This window comes from Peromyscus maniculatus, chromosome 9, assembly GCF_049852395.1.
Source record: "Peromyscus maniculatus bairdii isolate BWxNUB_F1_BW_parent chromosome 9, HU_Pman_BW_mat_3.1, whole genome shotgun sequence".
Classification (NCBI taxonomy): domain Eukaryota; kingdom Metazoa; phylum Chordata; class Mammalia; order Rodentia; family Cricetidae; genus Peromyscus; species Peromyscus maniculatus.
In genome coordinates, this window is record NC_134860.1 from 41,972,760 (window position 1) to 41,983,452 (window position 10,693).

The 10,693-nt window shown below is 44.7% G+C and overlaps 1 protein-coding gene across 1 annotated transcript; it reads right to left on the reverse strand.

Annotated features, from left to right (window-relative positions):
* Positions 1-456: 456 nt before the first annotated feature.
* On the reverse strand, positions 457-8,332 carry LOC107399809 (disks large homolog 5-like). The gene is made up of 6 exons (XM_076544804.1): positions 6,620-8,332; positions 5,352-5,483; positions 4,517-4,700; positions 2,012-2,127; positions 1,023-1,119; positions 457-859 (listed from the first exon to the last, which is right to left on the reverse strand). The coding sequence occupies exons 1-6, from the start codon at positions 6,724-6,726 to the stop codon at positions 854-856; spliced, it is 642 nt and encodes a 213-aa protein (XP_076400919.1). The 5' UTR covers positions 6,727-8,332; the 3' UTR covers positions 457-853.
* Positions 8,333-10,693: the final 2,361 nt, after the last annotated feature.

Sequence of the window (10,693 nt, forward strand, 5' to 3'; positions counted from 1 at the left end):
CCAGCTGGGATCTCCTGATCCCCTAAGCTCTCTTTCCTTTGACCCTTGCCCTTCATTATCCCTATTCACATCCATGTTGTTCATGTAGATTTCATTCATTTCTCTGTTGTTGGGCGATCCCTGTGTCCTTCTTGGGGTCCTGTTTTCTACAGAGCCTCCTTGGAGTTGTTAGTAGCAGTCTAGAATTCTTTGTTTTACATCTAGTACCCACCTATGAGTGAGTACATACCATGTTTGTCTTTCTGAGTTTGGGTTACCTCAGTCAGGATGATTTTTTTCTAGATCCATCCATTTGCCTGCAAACTTCATGATGTCATTGTTTTTCTCTGCTGAGTAGTACTCCATTGTGTATATGACCACATTTTAGGTCTTAAGAGTAAAGAGTGTGGAATCACATTTTTCTTAATAAAGATACAATCATTTTACCCAATAATGGATTATAGGCACACAATATAACCAGTAAATAATTTTATCAAAATACCAAACAACAAGAACCAAAGAAAGAACAAATGAATTCAAAACCTTAAACCATAACAAAGAAAACCAAAAAAACCCAAAGCTAACAAAACCGAACAAAACAACAAACAAAAAATTATGCTAAGCAGCTTGCTAAATTAAAAGATTAAAGGGTTAGGTTGATCATGCAACACTTTGACGCACAGTCAACAGCCTGTGGCTGGCCTTGGACACATGGTAGGAAGGCAGTCGCAAATGTAAAAGGCCTTTTCAAAGTAAGTATAGCCATGCCCCATGGGACTTTGTAATGTGTATTCTTCTGAGGAGGCTTCCATCCTAGGGTGGAGAACGCCATGGGTTCAAGTGGTCTGTGGCTTCTTTGGCCTCCTCAGTTTTCTCAAAGCTGTTGTGTGAGAAGGAAAGGCAATCAGTCCCAGAGGCAGCCTGGCTGGGTCACAGGCTAGACAAAATCAGGGCCTATTCACACTGGAAGCCAATGTCAAGAGCCCCCAGTCCCCATGAATGCCATGGTTACACGGGTTGGAATGCAGTGGTGGCTCACTTGCCTGTGATACTTCCTGCTCCTGCTGCAGCTGCTCTGTCTGCAGGAGGCTCTCATTCTGGGCTGTGACATGTTCCAGGTCATGCTGGAGATTTTCTGACCTAGAGGAGGAAGGCAGTTAGGGAACAGGCCTGGTGGGGACCTGCTGTGTCAGCTGTTGAGCCTGAACCAGCTGTAATCAATAGTAGTGTCAGAGTGCACCTTAGCCTGGATTTTATTCTGTGTTTTAAAATCTGCTACAAGACAAACTGAGAACTACACAGTGCTGGACAAAAAAAAATCCACACATTTCTCCAGTTGTCTAGATACAATATTTTGAGAAAAACATAACAGGTTTTCAAGGTCTGAGTGACAGTGCAGGGCAGCTGTACATGGCCCTGATTAGATACCAGGTGAATGAGCAACCTGGGAAACTGAATGTAGTCCCTCTAGAGAGCCTACAAAATAAAAGCAGTGAAGGTTCTGATTATTCCTACAGAACAAAGACCTACCTGAGTTCAACACCTGAACCCCTAAATAATCTTATGTCCAGAAAAATCTTTTCTCAGGAGACAGATGCACACTGCAGAGAGCTTATAATCAGCAGGAGTGTGCTGCATGCAGATCTACCCAAAAGTAGGAACTTCTCCTTAAAGGTGATGTTCTGGAAGGAAAATTAAGTAACAAGAGCACACACTGTCCTTCAAAACTAACCTTCCTCCTGCTAGGTTGAGGACTACCATAGGGAGATTTGTGGGGAGACACAGGGTACTCTGAGAAGATACCAGAGATCTCAGAAGGGAATAAGGGGTACACACTCCTCAGAAACATAAGGCTAAAGCATAGTGTTTCCTGGAGAAATTCTTGTTAACAGGGTGAGCACAATACCCTGAGGTGGTCTTTCACTGCCTGTGGATGAGAGCCATCCAGATGGGGAGATTCCAAAAAAGGACAGAGATGCAGGTACAGGTGACCTCCATCGTTCTAACTACTCCTCCCAGTTTGGGCTCCTACCTCATCTCATAGACACTGAAGTGATGTTGCAGCTTTTCTGCCAAGTCCCTTTGCTGGGTGACCAGCTCCTTCTGATTCAGCAGGTCCTTCAGTCTTTCATCCAGGCTTTCTTGCTCCTGTTCATTAGAAGATTGTGTTCTCAGGGGAGAATTCTCACTCTCATGCACACACATACACAAGTAGATTTATGCACCCATACAAGCCCACTGTAATGCACTAACATGTTCAGTTCCCCTGCCAATTCTAATACAAGGAGAAATCACCAGGAATACTATTGAGAAGAAGATTAACTTTTGTTGGATGAGAAATGAACACAGTGGGCATGAGAGATAGGCACAGTACTTTCTCAATAAAGTTAGTTGGTCTCCATCATCATTGAAAATATATTGAGTAATTTCATAGAAAAACACACACATGAGTTTACACATTCATACACACTAGTGCTTTTAAGCACCCATACTGCCCATACTCCCAACACACACACAAGCATTTACCCCTACACAGACAGGAAATATGGGCACACAAACACCTGTCACCCACAGAAGGTTATATACAGAAACCAAGGGAACACTAATGTCCAAATAATAGCCTGCATTCACACACAGAGAGAGGCTCACCCACACAGATGGACAGAAATGTGTGCACTGGCACATGCACGCACACACAGATGCACACGCATACACACATGCATACACACACACACACACACACACACACACACACACACACACACACACACATACTTCCGGAACCTTAGATGGCTACGAGAGGACTTCTGTCTTGCAGCAAAAACCTTTTCTGCTGCAAGGGGAGGCCATGGGACTTCTCTGCTGTGTACAAGGCTCTTAGACTCAGTCAGGCTCTGCTACCATGGCCTGCACTTACTTTTCCTTCCATGAACTTTATATATCCCCAAATGTACATATTGCACAGGTTGCTAGTTAATTAATCATATTCTCTTCACTACACTTAGCCTAGCTCCTCTGAGAATACCTGAATAGCTCAAGTGAAAGAGAGTGACCCATGGTCAACACCCAGGAGGTTTTCAACACATGACAGTGCATATGATGAATTCAGACCCAATGTCTGTCAGAAGGAGGCCAGTGACATCACCTGCAGTGCTTTTCAGGAACCCAGCACTCTGCACAACTATGAGAGGGAATCTGTACTGAGACACAGCCATGCACATGATATAGTCAGTAACACAATATCAGCGAGGAGATGCACTGTTTGATTCCGTGTTGTGAAGCCAATGAGACAAACAAAACATTTCCTTTGTGTTAGCTCTGTGTAGTGAAAAGGAAGAAGTCTAGTTTTTATTTTTAAAATAGGTGTGTTGTTTGATTTTGTTATTTATTAAAGAACACATGTATACCAAAGCAATAAAAGTGTATAAACACAGGAGAAACTACTCCCTCCTTTTTCTTGCTGAGCAATTGAAACTTGTGACAATTAGATGAGACAAAACAAGACAGAAGGACCCATTGAAGAACAGGAGATCCAGAGTCCTGGCCAGTGCGAATAGCCCAAACAGATAATTTGATGTTCAGTGAATGACGTTGGTTCAAGGAAACAAGAGAGTAAGCAACAGATGACAATATGGGATTTCATTATGTAGTCTTTGAACACACCGGTCTATATACCCATTTACATACACCTGTAACGATCACACACAGACAACAGGAATCAAAAGCAAGCAGAAAAAAAGAAGAGGACATCATATTGAGTGAACAGATGAATTTAGATTATGCACATCAGTGTTTCCAAAGAGGCCTACAACAGATCTATCCATCCTCTGGGGACTAAAAACGCCTAGAGGAGAGCACACAGCTTAGTCAAACTATGTTGAGGTGATTGGATAAAATGTCCTCTTCAAGCCTTAAACCTGTCACCCCAACCCTCAAGCTGTCAAAGTCCTCCCACATCGATGGTCATTCAGTCAGCTCCAGACTGGAAACTCCAGGATGGGAGAACTGCCCAGCACCACTCACAGAAAACAGGGCTGACAAGCTGATACTCAGCTTCTGAGAGTGTGACCCAAGAATTAAGCTAAAGAAAGAGAACAAAATGGAATGCAGGAAGAAAGGACAAGTCCACTTGCCACCCCAAAAGTTGACAATGAAAAACATTCACTTGGCATTGTCTAGGGCTCTAGTCCTTGCAAGCTGCTTCCTACTTATGATCTCACATGACCCCAGAATGCAAATGAGCCACAGGCCACTGACCTAATCAATGAGAGCTCTGTGATATTCTACAAGTAGCTCCCTGCATGAGAGATTCTAATATAATGACATGTAGGTGTGTGGTATCTCACAGACCCATCTCTCTGAATGTACTGCAATTTCAGCAGACCAGGAGGGCTTGATTTCCAATCAGCTAGTATCTACAGGAAGACTTGTGAATGATCACAGAAATGGATTCTGGATGGGTGGGTGGGTGCTTACATGGGTGTTTTTATTTTATGGTTTGACAGTTGGGCAGTCTGCCCCCACTGCCTCAGCCTACCTGCTGCTGCTCAGCACAGGGGTCACACATCTTCTCATGGGCCTCCTTCAAGAGCTTCATCAACTTCTCACAGGTCTCATGTTCTTCAATCTGCTCCTTCCACAACAGCATGTTCTGATGTCTCAACAGATGGACCTTGTTCCTTAGCTGATTACACTCTGGTAGGATCTGGCCATTGAGGTAACTAAACAATCACCAAAACATGGTGAGCCACAGTGAGTTTCCATTTGCCATCCTACCTCAAATTACCACGAACCATGAAAAGTCTGAGGTCAACAGAACAAGAATGGAGCTCTCAGTAGACCAGCCAGCATCACTTAAATGCAGGCTAAATCCAGAGAATAGCCAAATTGCAGACAAATTCAAACAACTTCTGAAAATGCAGGTACCAAAAGGAATCTTGTCCCTCTGAGAACAGGGTGCAGTCCACACCTGTGCTTAACTGTTCCTGATTTGGGAAAGTATCAGCAGGTAGAGGCAAAACACACTCTGAATGAGGGCAGAAGTTCCAATAGGAATAACTTCTCTCTACAGATCCTAGCCAAACCAGATCTGTGAAGACCCTGCCAGTGCCCAGAGAATCTGGGCTGCCAGAAATTCCCTTCATGGTGCAAACCATTTTTTCTGTCTTAGGTCTCCTGAGTTGGGCAGGACAATAATAGGATGGCCTCAGTGTTTGTTCACACTTAGCAAAATTGAGTCCAAGAGGCAAAAACTGAAGGGCCACAAGGCAGGCTATTGTCTCAGAGGCACACAGGCTAGAACCAGAGCCCTCACTTTGAGTCAAGGACAAAGAAGGGCAGAATCAGTCCCTCCCAAGCTATTGGGCACTTACCTAAAGTATTCAGTCTCCTCCATCAGCCCCTTGCACTTGTCCAAGGCTTCACTCATCTCCAATGGTATTTTCTGGAGAGCTGACATCACCTGCTTGTGTTCCATTTCAAGCATCTCTGTTTCAAAGTTCAGCCTGTTGTAGGGCATGGCCCCAGGAAAAAGGAACGCCATGAACACAGGCAACAAGGATCACATAAATAAGGCTGTGTCATGGACTACTCCAGCACAGTAGATGCCACAGCCTGGAATTTAAACACTGGGACTTCCTGGTGCTTATTAAACATTCTATCCTGTGCTGAGAACATAACAGCCAGAAGGTTTAAGGTGAGGGATCCAGTTCATGAGCACCCAGAGTGGGAATGGAGCTATAAATAAGTGCTCTAAGAAGTTGCCAGGAATCTGTGCCACATATCTGGAAACACAAGAAACCTATGGTAACATTTCTCCTATCTCTGGAACAGAGATTCTCATTCCTGGGTGCCAATAGCTACACAGAGACCCAGAGCAAACAATTAGTATTTCCCTGGAGGAGCCCCAATTTCAGGATGGTTTTAAAAACTGCACGTGATTATTATGTTCTAAAAAGGTGAGCAGAGTGACTAGGAGGTTTGATGCTCAAAGTGAAGTTCCCTTGCTTCACCAGTGCCATCACCTGGACCCATGTTAAATCCTCAGACCCTTTCACAGCCCCAATGCTCTAAGGATTGTGCAACACACACACACACACACACACACACACACACACACACACACACACACACACACACACACACCTTATGAAATCAGGATGCCCAAGATGTTGAAATGTGGCATTGCCACAGAGTATAAGAAGACCAGAGGGGAGCTTCTGGCCACACCCTTAGTTGAATGAATAAACCAGGGCCCTCCAGCTGCTTTCATGAGCTTTCACACACAATCATCTGCTGGTCAAGTACAAAGACTCTCCACAAACACACAGCACCTAGCATCTCCTACAAGCTAACATCTGTCAAGGTCTCTTGAAGTACATGTTGAGGGTTCACTCACTACCATCTGTATCCCAAGAGTGCAATTGAGGCCACACATTCTTCTTTTCATTTGGAAGAAGCAGAACAGCCTGCGTCCCTATCTCATTCCTCCCCGGGTTCCAAGTCTGCATCTCAAAGGAACTCATCAAAACTAGTTTAGGCAGCAGGACACCCTGGAATTTCAGCCTTCTGTTCCTCAGGAAACCTGGGATTGATACTGTGGTTTCAAGAAGGTCAGCAGAGAACTGTGCATAATGACTACCTGTTGTTCAAATCCTTGCAAGTATAATTGGCTAGGATACCACGAAGTTCGTTTCTCTCACATTCCATGTCATGCAAGCGAATGGTGAGTTTTTCGATTTTTCTCATTTCTTGCTCCTGCTCCTGCTCAGTAAAGGTGGAGAGCTGGGATGGTGCCTCTCCAGTAGTCCCTGCAGGTAGATAAAGACAAATTAACTTGTATTCTTGAATGGCAAGGGCCAGGAGAAGTGCAGCAATGCCCTACCCAGAGTGGGACAGCTCAGTGGTCCATTTTTTTCTCCCAATCCTCTTTATCAGTCAGAAGGAATTGAAGGAATTCCCAGAAAAAGCAGCTGCAAACTGGACAAATCATGGCTCTCCTAAACTAACCTTTAGAAACTCTTGACTCTGGGTCTGCTCTTTAGAAAGCCAGAAAAGCTGGACTCACCCATTACTACCCAGAAACTGCCAGCTGCTGAGCTACACTACTAGAAATATCAGCTCAAGTTCACCTCCTCCAGGAAGCCTCTTGTCCCTTGCTCTGGACTTACTGTGCCTTTCCCAGAACCATTTATTTTTCCAGGTTTTACACTGAGACTAAAGGCCAGCTTCCTTCTGCCTCTCTCTGGTCTCTCCATGTTCTCCATTCTTTCTCCCAAGCAGCCTGCTCAGTCTTGCCAACATGTCCATGGGAACTGAAGGAATAACCCACAGTCATTGGTGTTGCCACAACACTGGTGACATCACAGAGAACACCAAGCACTCTCCATGATAGAATAGAATCTCCATGGAAGGGATGATTAGGGTCACCCCCGGCAGTCCTCACTTTTCCACTAACTAGCTCTTCTGCAGTTCATCAAAAGCCATGTTGCCCTTCCCAGCAGCCTTCCCAGAAACAAAAGGGAAGACCTGCAGCACCTCCTCCTTACAAAGCCAGAGATCTCTTTCTGTTTCATTAGAATATTTTCACTACTTCATGTATGGGAAGTTGAAGACTCACTTCAAAATACATCTCAGGCAATGATTTTGCCCTTCTTGATATCTGTAATCAATAATATGAGAAAAAATGTTGCTAGGGAATTAAGTCAGAATGGTGAGAAGGAAAGGTTGATCCTCTGATGTCAACAAGAACATTGTGCAGTATTCACAAGGCTTTTTACAATATATGGATATGGTAGGAGTTTGTGGGTGTCCTGTCAGAACAAAGAAATGTCCCTTAGTTAATGAGAAATATTTCCCTGAATCAGCACAATAAATTCAAGCCAACACAATATTAGCAAATGTGTAATCAGTTAGTGACATGTCAGGGTGGATAGTAAGAACTGGGACTCTCCAGGTGATCCCTGAGACACAAGAGCAAACACTCCTAGGAAGAGTGATGGTCCATTCCTGCACTCAAGTGTCAGGAAAGATGAATGGCTAGTGAGAGGCCAGACACAGATATGAAAGGACAAATGGGTCACAGTCATGGGGACAATATGTAGTGTGTCACTGCTATGTTGCTTCACCTAGTGCTACACAGAGACTAATTTCTTGATCTGGAGCCATCTATGAAGACAAAGGAAGGGGGCACAACCAGCTTAAAGAATACTCATGGGAGCATGGGAAGGGCAGACAAAGGACACAGGAGACATATGAGGGGTCCTTTACTCTAGACTTTTCCAGAGCCGCACATCACACTTGTCAATTTCCTGGCAGCACTGAAATGAGCTAGCACCATGTTCAGCCTGGATGGCAAATTATCAGAAGACTGGACTGTGTCTCTGGAAGGTACTTGGTGGACCCAAGAATACAGGAGTGATGTGAGGTAAACTATGTCCATTCAGATGTTATATTACCCTGACAATCAAGTTAGACAAAGTTAAGTATCTCATTAATTTACTAGTCTAGAAGTCAAAGCATAGTACTTCCCTAGGCATTACCTCATCTCAGTCAAACCTGACCCACTGAAGGATGCTCAGGAAGTAACTGACAGATGAGTCTTTGTCCTAGCAATTCCGCAAAGACAAGACTTGAGTCTCCCCCTCTGTGGATGTCAGTTCTCCAATCTCTCTATAGGGAGGTGGGTGTCTCAGAAGTCAGCAGGGTTCCTCTCTCTCCCTAGACAATGTGACCCAGGGGACATCCTTCTAAAGCTTATTCACAGCTACAGAGAATGCTCTGTAGCTTTGGAGCCCTCAGCCAAGTGCTTTGAAAAACCAGGAGAAAATTGCTACTGTCACACTCAGGTAGTGGATGGATGCCCACCTCACTTGCTCTTTGTTTCAGACTCTCATGTTAATGGGGAGGGCATTCAGGGGCAGAACATGGTCATCAGATTCACAAAGCCATCCTCACTGAAAGTCCAAGACACCCAGAGCTGGCAGGAAGGGGACAGTCTCACTCCAGGTTCACTGAATCTAACAGGCTGAACTGCAGAACTGTGTGCCATCAGCAGTTGGTAACTAAGAAACCACAGGGATCATTTGAAGACAGCAGCACTTGGTGGATCCTGCCCTGCTAGTGGCTGTGATGTAAAGTATGAGAATTTCAGGCTTTGCCAGGGCACCCTCCTTCCCCTATTATTACTGGCACACAACTAAAGGACTCCAGTGTGTGGGGGAGGGAACACAGTTATGGTACAGAAATCTCATTACTTTCTCTGTGCCTCCTCCCCACTCAGAGTGAAAGCAGATGGTACAGAGCAAAGCAGGTAAAGCCTTGTCAATTCCTGAATCTGCCAAACTAACCATCATGGATCCTAGATCTGGGTCTGCTCCTTAGGAACCCAGAGCAGGATAGGCCTATTTCTTTCCACAAGTTCCCAGTTGTTAGCCCTAGCAATGGAAGGCTCAACACCATCACATCCAGATAGCTACCCAGCCCCTCCTGAACTCACTGCGTCTTCCCCAGGTCCAGAGATTTCTCCATGTTGTCCAGTGAGACATAGGGCCTGCTTCTTTCTTCCTCACTCTGGTCTCTCCATGCTGTGTATTCTCTCTCTCAACTAGACGCCTCAGTCTTGACCACATCTCTGTAGGTGAACCTTACAGCACTGAACTAATGTCCTAAGCTCACGTGGTGTTGCTACAACACTAGTGACATCACAGGGGATTCCAAGAGCTCTCCAGGATACAGTAGAATTCCAGAGAAGAGACTGCTGATGTCATGGGGCACAGCCTTTGCTTCCTTGCTAATTCTTCATGAACTGACCAGAAGCTGATGTTTCTTTCCAGGAATCTCTGCTGTGACACAGGGGAAGCCATTCAGCTCCTCCTCCTTCCAAAGCTATAGATTTCTTTCTGCTTCATTAGAATCTTTTCACTACTTCACCCATGAGGAGTTGAAAGCTCATTTATAAACACTGACAATAGTTGGCCCTTCCCATCCTATGGGGAGGCTACTCATTACCCCATATTTCCCCAGAATACTCTTCAGTAGGAACATTAGTAAATATTACTTAGAAATTTAGAGGTGGGAGAAACAGATAGAAAATACTTCTGGTGCTCAACTTGTCAAGAATCCATTAAAAACCGCTTGGGGCTGGCTCCCTAGTCTGAGCGGCCGGATCCCTAGCTCCGGCCCAGTTCTGGTTGGTTTCAGGCCGTACTAACTGTGAGCTGCTTGCTTAAAGCCGGTGCTGGAAACAACTCAGGCCTGTCCTGCTAAACAGGGCCCCTGCCTGTAAAGCCAATACACATGGAGGGAGGTTAAAGAAGCCAGAGCCAAGCTTTGACTCGGGGAAAGAGGGAACACGTGGCTGGATTTAAGCTTTAGGCCACTATGCTTTATTCTCTCTCTCTCTCTCTCTCTCTCTCTCTCTCTCTCTCTCTCTCTCTCTCTCTCTCTCCTCCCCCCCTCTTTCTCTGGATTCACACATAGGACACTAGGTGGCTGTTTTGAAATTTGCTCAGATTTCTACTGTTCTACACAGATTTGGTAAGTCACAACATATCAGATATTTTTATTTATTTATTTATTTATTTATTTATTTATTTATTTATTTATTTATTTATTTTTGGTATTTTGAGACAGGGTTTCTCTGTGTAGCTTTGCGCCTTTCCTGGAACTCACTTGGTAGTCCAGGCTGGCCTTGAGCTCACAGAGATCCACCTGG

What these genes read in the sequence shown, in the direction of transcription:
- LOC107399809 (XM_076544804.1), bottom strand. Translation starts at nt 6,726, where the DNA reads ATGAGAAAAATCGAAAAACTCACCATTCGCTTGCATGACATGGAATGT. An exon ending in TGCAAGGATTTGAACAACAG is followed by an intron (nt 5,484 to 6,619) that starts GTAGTCATTATG and finishes GCCCTACAACAG; the next exon opens with GCTGAACTTTGAAACAGAGA. An exon ending in GAGGAGACTGAATACTTTAG is followed by an intron (nt 4,701 to 5,351) that starts GTAAGTGCCCAA and finishes GTGATTGTTTAG; the next exon opens with TTACCTCAATGGCCAGATCC.